This window comes from Heterodontus francisci, chromosome 4, assembly GCF_036365525.1.
Source record: "Heterodontus francisci isolate sHetFra1 chromosome 4, sHetFra1.hap1, whole genome shotgun sequence".
NCBI classification, from domain to species: Eukaryota; Metazoa; Chordata; class Chondrichthyes; order Heterodontiformes; family Heterodontidae; genus Heterodontus; species Heterodontus francisci.
The window spans coordinates 157,378,413-157,391,012 of record NC_090374.1 but is presented as its reverse complement, the minus strand read 5'-3'; the positions used below and the strand labels follow the sequence as shown (position 1 = coordinate 157,391,012).

The 12,600-nt window shown below is 42.8% G+C and overlaps 1 protein-coding gene across 3 annotated transcripts in view; it reads right to left on the bottom strand.

The window, feature by feature from the left end:
* LOC137369351 (signal-transducing adaptor protein 1-like) overlaps positions 1-12,600 on the bottom strand; it is a 98,203-nt gene that overhangs the window by 49,709 nt on the left and 35,894 nt on the right. For 2 of the 3 annotated variants that reach the window (XM_068030435.1, XM_068030436.1), the window contains exons 3-4: positions 8,846-8,965; positions 112-168 (exon numbers count right to left, since the gene is read on the bottom strand). In XM_068030435.1, the coding sequence (XP_067886536.1) occupies positions 112-168; positions 8,846-8,965 (177 nt within the window). The remainder of the gene's footprint in view (positions 1-111; positions 169-8,845; positions 8,966-12,600) is intronic. The other variant, XM_068030437.1, reaches the window with a different exon arrangement.

Genomic DNA, 12,600 nt, shown 5'->3' with positions numbered 1-12,600 from the left:
TTATTGTGAAACATTTTTTTGCCAAGTAAACAATACTTCATTCAAAATGCTGTTATTCTCATTATATTGGACTTTTAATACAGGAACAAGTTATAAAATCAAAATTCATACCTGAGAAACCACACTAATATAACCTTTCCATTCTTCTCTGGTTTCAATGCTTTCAGCCTGGAGATAATGGGAAAGGAAAATCACATTATGTGTACATCATTACAGAGTAGATACTGCACTGCAGATACAAGTGCTGATAAAAGCCTAGTTATATTTTGTTGTAATAGTTTGTGTTATATTAGCTAAAGGTTTAGAATCCCACTTGAAACCATGTATGTTCTGCTTGTACATCATTATCGCCATTACCTTTACAGGGTTATCTTTTGTGGGTGTCAGTGTGGCTCAGTTGTTAGTACTCTTGCCTCTGGATTCAAGTTCACTCCAGGAGCTTGGTGCCTATACCTACCTGAAGACCAGAGAAGCAGTTGATGGACCTGTGAGGAACCGAGACCGGAGCGGGAGCTATAAATAAAGAGCGGGGCTTTGAGGCCAGCACTTAGCTGAAGACCGGAGCAGCAGTTGGCAGGCTGCATCTGTGGCTGTGTCGGCGCGCGCTGGGTTTGAAAAGTGGGGAGAAAACCTGACAGTGACATCACAGGAAATCCTTATGCTGAATGGTTGGTAAGTAACAGCCGTTATTGCCTATAAATAGCTTTTAAAAAATCAGAGAAAAAAATTCTTTTTTTTTAAACCCTCAAATAGCTACCTTGTTAGTAAGGTTGGTACTACTAAGGTTTTAGTTAGTGTTATTTATTAATAATTACTACTTAGAATAGTGCTGTTTGGACAGAGAGTAAGGCTGAGATTTGTGTGTGAGGGATTTCACTAACTAAGGGACGGAGGTGCTCTTTGCTGTCTTTCTTTTCTTTTCTGCCTTTACAGCCTCCATGGTACAGGGGAAGAAGCTGATTGGCAAGTAACTGGTAAGTTATTCTACTTATTACATTAGCAATAATTAGTTTGTAAAGCTAAGTAATGGCAGGGCAGCTCGGCCAAGTGCAGTGTGCCTCCTGTGGTATGTGGGAAGTCGTGGACGCACCATGTGTCCTTGACAAACACATCTACAGGAAGTGTCACCAGCTGCAGAAGCTTGAGCTCCAGGTTTTGAAACTCGAGCGGAGGCTGGAGTCACTGTGGTGCATCCACGAGACAGAGAACTATGTGGACAGCAGGTTTCAGGAGGTAGTCACCCCGGAGCTTAAGACAGCACAGGCAGAGAGGGACAGGGTGGCTGCCAGACATTGAAGAAGGTCAAGGCAGGTAGTGCAGGAGTCCTCGGAGGACATCCCACTTTCTAACCAGTATTCAGTTCTGAGTACCAACAGGAGAGAGGGTTCCTCTGGAGAGTGCAGTGAGAGTCATGACCAGAGCACTATGGGTGGCTGAGCTGTGCAGGGAGGGAGGAGAAAAGACAGGAGAGCAATACTGGGAGGAGATTCTATAGTTAGGGGAACAGACAGGTGTATCTGTGGTCGCAGATGTGATTCCAGGATGGTATGTTGCCTCCATGGTGCAAGGGCCATGGATATCACCGAGCAACTACTGAGCATTCTGGTAGGCGAGGGTGCACAGCCAGATATAGGAAGAAAGATGGATGAGGTCCTGCAGGCTGAGTTTAGGGAGTTAGGAAGGACATTAGCAAGTAGGACCTCAAAGGTAGTAACCTCTGGATTACTCCCAGGGCCAGGTGCTAGCGAGCATAGAAATAGGAAAATACACCAGAAGAATACGTGGCTGAAGAGATGGTGCAGGAGGGAGGGCTTCAGATTCCTGGGGCATTGGGACCGCTTCTGGGAAAGGTGGGACTTGTACAAGTCGGACGGTCTATACCTGAACAGGACTGGGACAAATATCCTTGCAGGAAGATTTGCTTGTGCTGTTGGGGATGGTTTAAATTAGATTGGCAGGGGGATGGGAACCTGAGGGCAGTTTCAGATAGGACAATTTCAGGGCAGGGAATAGGAGGCAGAAAATTAGCAAGTGATTCTGAAAGACAGAAGAAGCAAAGGTTAAAAAGTGTGCAGCACAGGAATTTGGTAGTGTTAAAAAGTATTTATTTAAATGCAAGGAGTATAGTAAATAAAGCCGATGAGCTGAGGGCACAGATAGACACATAGTAACACGATATCATTGCTATAACGGAAACTTGGCTTAAAGAGGGGCAAGAATGGCAGCTCAACACCCATGGATAGAGTTTTCAGGCGGGATAGAGAGGGGATTATAAAGGGAGGGGGTGTGGCATTATTGGTTAAAGAATCATTAACAGCTTTGAGGAGGGATGATACGCTAAATGAATCATCAAATGAGGTCATATGGGTGGAGCTCAGAAATAAAAAAGGGGCAGCCAAACTACTGGGAGTGTACTATAGACCCCCAAATAGTGAGAGGGAGGTAGAAGAACAAATATGTAGGCAAATTACTGAGTGCAAAAACTATCGGGCAATAATAGTTGGGGATTTCAACTACCCAAATATCAACTGGGATACAAACAGTGTGAAGGGCACACAAGGGACAAAATTCTTGAACTGTATTCAAGAGAATTTTTTTAGCCAGCACGTAACAAGCCCAACGAGAGGGGGTGCAATTCTAGATTTAGTCTTCGGTAATGAAGCTGGGCAAGTGGATGAAGTAGCAGCGGGAGACCATTTTGGGGATAGTGACCATAATACAGTAAGTTTTAGCATAATCATGGAAAAGGACAAAGATAAGACAGGAGTAAAAGTTCTAAATTGGGGGAAGACAAATTTTACGAAACTGAGAGGTGATCTGGTGAAAGTGGACCGGATACGGCTACTTAAAGGAAAATCAGTGGCAAACTAGTGGGAGGCATTCAAAAGTGAGATTCTACAGGCACAGTGTGGGAATGTCCCCACAAAGATAGAGGGCAGTACGGCCTAGTCTAGAGCCCCCTGGTTATCTAGAAGAATACAGGGTAGGTTAAAACAGAAAAAGGCGGCTAATGAAAATCACAAAAGATTTAATACTTTAGAAAGACTAGAGAAGTATAGAAAGTGCTGGGGTGAAGTAAAAAAGGAAATTAGAAAAGCAAAGAGGACATGAAAAATTATTGGTAGATAAAATCAAGGAAAACCCAAAGATGTTTTATCAGTATATTAAGAGCAAGAAGATAACTAAGGAAAGGGTAGGGCCTATCAGAGATGTACAAGGGAATTTATGCGTGGATACAGAAGACATGGGCAGGGTTCTTAATGAGTTTTTTGTCTCTGTTTTCACAAAGGAGAGGGATGATACAGATATTGCCGTAAAAGAGGAGTGTGAAATATTAGATACAATAAGCATAGTGAGAGAGGAGGTACTAGAGGGTCTGACATACTTGAAAATAGATAAGTTGCCAGGTCCGGATGGATTGCATCCCAGGTTGTTAAAGGAAACCATGGAGAAAATAGTGGACGCGCTGAGGATCATCCTCAAATCCTCACTGGATACGGGCGAGGTGCCAGAGGATTGGAGGTCTGCAAACATGATACCATTGTTTAAAAAGGGTGCGAGGTATAGGCCAAATAATTATAGGCCGGTCAGTCTGACCTCAGTGGTGGGTAAATTATTAGGATCAATTTCGAGAGACAGGATAAGCTGCCACTTAGAAAGGCATGGATTAATCAAGGATAGTCAGCATGGATTTGTTAAGGGAAGGTCATGTCTTATTAACTGGATTGAGTTTTTTGAGGAAGTAACAAGGAGGATTGATGAGGGTAGTGCAGTGGATGTGGTCTACGTGGATTTTAGTAAAGCATTTGACAAGGTCCCGCATGGCAGACTGGTCAGTAAAATGAAAGCCTATGGGATACAGGGGAATGTGGCAGGTTGGATCCAAAATTGGCTCAGTGACAAGAAACAAAGGGTAGGAGTTGATGTATGTTTTTTGTGAATGGAAAGCGGTTTCCAGTGGCGTTCCACAGGGCTCAGTGTTTGATCCCTTGCGGTTGTGGTATATATTAACGATTTGGACTTAAGTGTGGGAGGCCTGATTGGGAAATTTGCTGACACAAAAATTGACCCTGTAGTTGATATTGAAGAGGATAGCTGTAGACACCAGAAAGATATCAATGGTTTGGTCGAGTGGGTTGAAAAATGGCAAATAGAATTCAATCCAGAGAGGTGTGAGGTAATGCATTTGGGGAGGGCAAACAAAGCGAGGGAATACACAATAAACGAGAGGATATTGAGAGGGGTAGGAGAAGAAGTGAGAGACCTTGGAGTGCATGTACACAGGTCCCTGAAGGTGGCAGGACAGGTAGATAGAGTGGTGAAGAAGGCATATGGAATGTTTTCCTTTATTGGCTGAGGTATGGAATACAAAAGCAGGGATGTAATGCTGGAACTGTATAAAAACGCTAGTTAGGCCACAGCTGGAGTATTGCGTACAGTTCTGGTCACCACATCACAGGAAGGACATAATTGCTCTGGAGAGAGTACAGAGGAGGTTTACAAGAATGTTGCCAGGGCTTGAAAGCTGCAGCTATGAAGAAAGTTTGGATCGGCTAGGGTTGTTTTCCTTAGAACAGAGGAGACTGAGGGGTGACTTAATTGAGGTGTACAAAATTATGAGGGGCCTAGAAAGAGTAGACAGGAAGGACCTGTTTCCCCTAGCAGAGTGGTCAATTGCCAGGGGGCATAGATTTTATGTGATTGGTAGAAGGATTAGAGGAGACATGAGAAAAAACTTTTTCACCCAGAGGGTGGTGGAATTCACTGCCAGGAACGGTGGTGGAGGCAGAAACCCTCAATTCTTTTAAAAGATACCTGGACATGCACCTGAAGTGCTGTAACCCCCACAAGGCTACAGACTAGGTGCTGGAAGGTGGGATTAGATCGGGCGACTAGTTTTTTCGGCCAGTGCAGATACAATGGGCTGAATGGCCTCTTTCTGTGCCATAATTTTTCTATGGTTCCAGGACTTGACCACAAAAATCAAGGCTGACTGTCCAGTGCAGTGCTGAGGGGCTGCTGCACTGTTGGAGGTACCTTCTTTTGGATAAGATGTTAAACTGAGGCCCCAACTGCCTGCATGGGTGGATGGGAGGCTGCCTGCCTCCCATAACCCTTGACTCCCTTGTATATCAAAAATCTGAATATAGTCAAGTCTGAGTTAGACAATGACCCAGCCTCCACTTCTCTCTGGGTAGGAGAATTCCAAGCAGTAACAACCCTCAGAAAAGAAAATTCCTCCTCATCTCCATGTTAAATCCTTATTTTGAAACTGTGGCCCCTAGTTCTAGATTCTCCCACAAGAGGAAACATCCTCTCAGCATCGATCCTTTCAAGCCTGCTGAGAATCATATGTTTCAATAAGATCACATCTCATTCTTCTAAACTCCAATGAGTGTAGGCCCAACCTGCTCAACCCTTTGTCATTGGACAACCCCTTCATCCCAGGAATCAGCTGAGTGAACCTTCTCTGAACTGCTTCCAATGCAAGTATATTCTTCCTTAAGTCTTCTTCTTCTTTTTTGGCCTCCTTGTCTCGAGAGACAATGGGTAAGCGCCTAGAGGTGGTCAGTAGTTTGTGAAGCAGCGCCTGGAGTGGCCAAAAAGGCCAATTCTAGAGTGACAGAGTCTTCCACAGGCGCTGCAGATAAAATTGGTTGTCGGGGCTGTTACACAGTTGGCTCTCTCCTTGCGCTTCTGTCTTTTTTCCTGCCAACTGCTAAGTCTCTTCGACTCATCACTCTTTAGCCCCCCCTTTATGGCTGTCCACCAGCTCTGGCGATCACTGGCAACTGACACCCTGACCAAAACTGTACGCTGTACTCTAGTTGCGGTCTCACCAATGTCCTGTACAGTTGTGGTAAGACTTCCCTACTTTTATACTCCATCCCCCTTGCAATAAAGATAAACATTCCATTTGCCTTCCTAATTATTTACTATTTTGAAGAACATGGGAGTTCTCCCTGGTGTCCTGGCCAATATTTATCCCTCAATCAACATCACAAAAACAGATTATCTGGTCATTATCACATTGCTGTTTGTGGGAGTTTGCTGTGCACAAATTGGCTGCTGGGTTTTCTATATTACAACAGTGACCACACTGCAAAAGTACTTCATTGACTGTGCAGCGCTTTGAGACATCTGGTGGTCGTGAAAAGCACTATATAAATGCAAGTCTTTCTTTCTCAGGAGTGGCAAGAAAAGCTGAGATTGTTCACCTCAGAGCAGAGAAGGTTAAGAGATAGCTAATAGAGGTGTTCAGAATTTAGAGGGATCTTGATTGAACAAATAAAGAGAAACTGGAATAAAAACAAGAAATGCTGGAAATACTCAGCAGGTCTGGCAGCATCTGTGGAAAGAGAAGCAGCGTTAACGTTTCGGATTAGTGACCCTTCTTCGGAACTGGCAAATAGCATCTGCAGTATTTTGCTTTTATTAAAGAGAAACTGGTTCAGGAGGTTCACAAACCAGAGGACACAGATTTAAAATAATTGGCAAAAGAGCCAGAGAGGAGATGAGACATTTTTAACAAGTGATTTATGATCTGGAATGCATTGCCTGAAAGGGTGGTGAAAGCAGATTTAATAGTAACTTTTGAAAGAGAGTTGGATATAACCGTGAAAAGGAAAGATTTGCAGGGCCATGGGGAAAGAGCAGGGGAGTGGGACAAATCAGATAGCTCTTTCAAAGAGCTGGCACAGGTGCAATGGGACAAATGGCCTCTCTCTGTACTGTAAGATTCTCGGAGGATAATTTTAACCTTCAAGACTTTGTGGGTTGAGTACACTTGGGAGGCAAAAATGTTTAAATCGCAAAACCAACCCACGTCCAACCCATCCCCTTCCATTTTTAATGAAGGGTGGGTTAGGAGGCAAGCAAGCAGTACACTCTCAGGAGGTGGGTCAATCAATAAAATCTTTTAAAGGAGACTAAATGACGCATGGAGGCCAGGATTCACGGGGCAAAAAGTACCAGACTCATAAGCTAAGTGCATTTACAGCACTGTTTGTACATCAGAAGGAGCAGTAGTGTTTCCTCCAGTTCCTCCAAGCCCAACAAGCTTAGCTCTTTACAGATCCTGCCATCAACCGAACCAGACCCCTCCTCCCACCAGCAATCTCCGACCACCCCAGGATCAAATCCCCTGCAATCTTCGAATGTCCCCAAGATCTCCAAATCCCCCTGTGATCACCGACACACCACGCAACTTCCGATACCTCCTCCCCCCGTGACTTCCAACACTCCCCCACGACCTCCACATGTTTTTATTTGTTCTCAGGACAAGTTTACATTTGTTGCCCATCCCTAGATCTTGAGAAGGTTTGGTAGGCTTTCTTTCTTGAACTGCTACAGTCCTAGTGCTGATGGTGCCCCAGAATGGTGTGAGGTAGAGAACTCCAGGACTGTGCCCCAGCAGTGATGCTTGAACATTGATGATTGTTCAAGATAGGATGGTGTATAACGTAGAGGGAAACTTAAGAGTTGATGGTGTTGCAACAACAGTAACTTGCATTTATATAGCACCTTTATAGTAAAACATTTCAAGGAGCTTTACGGGAGCATTAGCAAACAAAACTTTGACACCGAGCCAATTAACGAGATATTAGGACTGGTAACCAAAACCTTGGTCAAAGAGTTAGGTTTTAAGGAGCATCTTAAATGAGGCAGGGTAGCAGGGTCAATTGAGACATCAGGGGGTGGTTATCCCTGCCCTTTTATGAGTTGCCCCAGACCCAGCTAAGGGTCCTGTTGTCAGGGTTAAAAGCCATGGCCAATGGCAGAACCAGAGAATTTCTGGTGGTAATGGCGGAAGAGCTAGAACCTCAAGGGATAATGGCTGCTTACAGGTGGAAGATCCTTTGGGTAAAGGACTTGTGTTTCCTTTAAAGCACACATGAGGAAGGCAACAGGAAACCAACTCATGTACTTTTTCCCTTGTCATATTGCTGATTTCTCCTGGAAGTTAAAAAATAGGAAGTTCTTACGAGCAACAGAAGAGGAAAGCACAGGGAGAAATAAGCGTGGAGAAATAAGCAGAGTACCTGCCTTGGGCAGATCACCACTACCTACCGACCTTAAATGAGGAGAGGTGGAGAGGTGAAAAGGTTTAGGGAGGCAATTCCAGAACTTAAGCACTGGACAGCTGAAGGCAATACTACCAATGGTGGAGCGATGCAAATCAGGGATGCGCAAGAGACTTGGAGCAGTGTAGAGATCTCAGAGGGTTCTAGGGTTGGAGGAGGTTACAGAAAAATGTTGCTTACTGTTGAAGCTCAAAGTGCTTTCAAAAGGGAATTAGATAGTTGCTTTGAAAACAGTAATAAAGGTGTTTCGTCTTTATGTTGTTTCTGGTTCCCAGATGTTGGAAAGAATCCCACTTTAATCTTGGAAATATGGTCAATATGGTTTATTATAGCATCATGCTTTGTACTGTGGAACCTGATTCTTATATTACATATAAGATGACTCCCCAGTGCAACCGTGAATGAGGCCCCCCACTCAAACACTTAAACATGACTAGTTCCTAGCAAATTAGTTCCTAACACTTTACAGATAGTATAACAATATATACATATATAACAAAAGGTTATGGGGAGCAAGTAAGAGCAGGATTAAGCTAGGTTGGTCATGTGAAGAACAACAGCAGTATGAAACTTGATGAAATGAGTGGTGAGTTTCTGTTTGGTAACTGTAATGTTCCTTTTGTCCACTATCTTAGCAACCAAGTTAACCCATTTAGAATAAATGCCTGTAATAAAATAGCAAAGAATCTCAAACAAATGGGTTCAAATTCCATCACCTACAAACAGCAATATTAATTTTGAGGCTACTCTAGTTGAGATACCTTCAGCTTCACCTCCTCATTGGTTAGTTGCAGTCGGAAGTTAGCTGCCTGGGAGTCTTTATCTCTGCTGTTGTCATCTTCTATTGATAGAAAATGCTGGAGATCTAGTTTTTCTGTGTACTGAAAAGAATGGTAAACAGTTATTTAGTTTAGTTTAGAGATACAGCACTGAAACAGGCCCTTCAGCCCAGCGAGTCTGTGCCGACCATCAACCACCCATCTATACTAATCTTACACCAATCCCATATTCCTACCACATCCCCACCTGTCCCTACATTTCCCCACCACCTACCTATACTAGGGGCAATTTATAATGGCCAATCCACCTACCAACCTGCAAGTTATAAGGAGAGAGCACCATGTACAGAATGATGACAGTATTGGGATACAGCTGTTTCCAGTATGGAATCAGAGTCTGATAAATGCTTGTTGCATCTGTAATTATTTCTTTTAAACTTTGCATTTAATATTCATTGTGTGCAGAAAACTATTACCTACAGTGTAATGGAAGGTGTGGATTCGGAGAGTTGGTAGACTCTTTGAATATAGAATGAAAGAACTTATATTTATATAGCCTCTTCCACAATCTCAGGATATTCCAAAGTGCTCCCCAGCCAATGAAGTATTTTTGAAGTGTAGTCACTTGTAATGTAGGAAATGTGGCATCTAACTTCCACACGACAAGGTCCCATAGACAACAATGTGATTATGGCCAGATAATCTGTTTTATAGCAATGTTGGTTGAGGGATAACTATTGGTTGGGATACTAGGGAGAACTCCCCAGCTCTTTTTTGAATAGTGGAATCTTTTACATCCACCTGAGAGGGCAGATGAGGCCTCAGATTAAAGTCTCATCCAAAAGACAACACCTCCAACAATGCAGCACTCCCTCAACACTGCACTGGCATGCCAGCTTGCATTATCTGCTCAAGGGGAAACTACATTACTGTGTTAATGAAGTGAATTTCCTCTGAGCTTTTCCCACTCCTCTGCTGTATCTTCAATGGAAATGAGGCGGAAACTTTTGTTTATGTTCATGAGTGGGGTTTGCACCACACTTCAAGCAAAGTTACAGCACTGGAGTGGGAGCAACTCTGATTCCTAGCCTGCCATGTGCGTTTTGTTGCTGCCAGCACCATGGCTTCCAGGAGAATAAACGGATCCTGAGTAGGTGCCGTTCTCTTGTGGCATCAGCCCCACCACCAGTACCATGTTCACATGGCAATGCAAGTACCAGGATCAGGGCTGCCAACAGCATCTAATTCTCTGGAGAAGTAGAAAACAGCAGCTGGCCCTGTCTCACTCCAATATACCTCAGCAGTTCATGAGATCATTTGTCAGCATGATGTTTAGTTGCTTTTTTAAAAAAAAAGTCTCCTTGAAAGTCTGCCTAGTACTCAGTAGGGATTGAGGAAACAAACAATAACAAAACACAGCAGCAACTAATCTTTATGAGACTGACCAAGTTCTGTGCAGTAGAAATTTATCTTGGATGGTAGCACAAAAGAAGTGATATTTAATCAGCCCTCCACCACACGCTATACATCACGCCTGATATTTAATTCCATTGAGTGCAAGGGAACTGAATATCGGCCAATGGGATACTTGCCATTTTGTGCTACTGCCCAAAATAAATTTCTACTGCATTGAGGAACATTCACCCTGAGCCGGCAAGCAACCTCCACAGACATGGTGAAATGCATAATTATGAACTGCTTTAATCTTGGTCCTATTTTAATTCACAGTTCTTGAGCCTCCTCCAGTGTTTTCAGTGCTAAATCCAGCTCCCTTGCCCCTGTAGCAGAATTACAGATCTGGTTTATTGAGAACCTGTGAGTCTACTGCTTGGATAAGGGAACAAGATTGAGCAAAGGTAAACTTTAGGAGCTGGTTCGCACGCATTGTTGTCCTGGAGTCTGAACAAAAACAAGGCCACATCTAAGCAAGCTGTTGGTTCCAAACAGGAGCTTTGTAAGTGAAGATAAAGACAACAAATGCTTAGCTAGTTCAGCCCCTGCATGAAATTAATTGGTAAGTATCTGATTGCAAATAAATTTATCCAGAGAATTGCTTCCTCCTTTAATTCAACTCATCGTGTAAATGATAATATTCAAACTAAATCAGTGGTCAGAAATGAAGCACTTCAAATTAAGAAAATTGCAGGGCTATGAGGAAAGAGCAAGGGGTGAGTCTAATTGGATAGGTTCTTCAAAGACTTAACAGAGGCACGATAAGACAAATGGCCTCTTTCTGTGCTGTATAATTCTATGATTTAATTACACTTTTTATAACCATTTTATTTTAGAAAGCTGTTATGATGAGTCTCATTTTAATCAGAATTTCTGACCATCCATTTTTGTGTATTATAATTTTCAACAAAACATCTTTTTTCCCCCTGAGTTTCACCAGCAGAAACTATTCCTCAGTTAAGCTGCATTAACACTAACAGAGCCTGATTACATCTCAAATGATTAATTCCTCATAATTTAATAGATTCCATTCTTGTTATTGACTCATTAGAGTTATCTTCAAACATACACAGGATAAATAGATAACAAATTTGAAGTCCCTGGATTACTATTAGAACTGGTTGATTTTGCTCAGCTCCCTCACACTTTCTAACTCAATAACTCCTCTGAGCCATTTTGTTTAGTTATGTCATCAGAAGTAAAGATTAAAGTTAAACAAAACTATTGCTGTTTGATTACTATGAGGGTTGCCAATTTCCTCAAGAGTTGGGGTAAACTGGATATTTGGACCTAACAACAACAACTTGCATTTTCTTCCAATCTTCACCCAAAGTTACTGTGGGAAATCAGGAGAAGCCATGGGGAAAGCCAACCCCGATTATCATAAATATCAGAGGATAGCAAATTCAGCAACAAGTTTTAGGATTTTGGATGGATAGTAATCTCTAACTGCCCAGCTACCACTCCCTCAACTCTTTAACAGATAGGGCTTTTAACCTGGTCCAAGTTACTTCATTCTGTTCTGGGAAGGTACTGGCCTCGAACATGGATATTTTAGTTCTCTAGCACTGAAAACCACAAGAAAACATGTACTGAAGTTATTAAATTATTGCTAGGGATCTATTTAGTTTCCTGCTTCCAATTTCCCATTTGTCTTTGGGTTTGATCCCACATGAGCCCCCAAATTTCTGTTACAGTCAAGTGAGGAGGGGTTGAAGGGCTTCCCTCTTTTCCCTCTCCATGTTAGACCACAACGAGTTTAATTGTTTCTTAAAGTGAATGTACTGGCCAATTCAGTAGGTGTTTGATTAGTTACTTGTTATGATCATAACAAGAACAAATCGGACAGGTTTTTTGAGTTAACAAAGAAACAGGTTAACTTAATTGTAGCTAAACCGAACTAATAAAATGATAAACAACGCACCAACTTTCACTCTCTCACACACACACAAATAGGTTACAGAGTGGGGAAAGGTAGATTGGTTGAGTTAGAGTCCATAAAAAAGGTATACAGTCTGTGAATTTTAGGGATTTGGCTGGCTTCTAGTTGAATTCAGTGGTCCCGAGGCTTTCAGTTTGAAGAGGTAGATGACTGGATCGGTGAGTCTCTTGGCGATAGTGATGTGGATAATTTTCTCCAATGGGGGGGGAAGAAAGAGACAGAGATGGACACAGACCCTCTTAGGGTTTGCTCATGTCAGAGTCCAGTTGTTTCTCCTCTGCGGCAGAGAAAACACCAGCTTAAAACCACAGATTGGTAGGGCTTGTCACATGACAGTCACTCA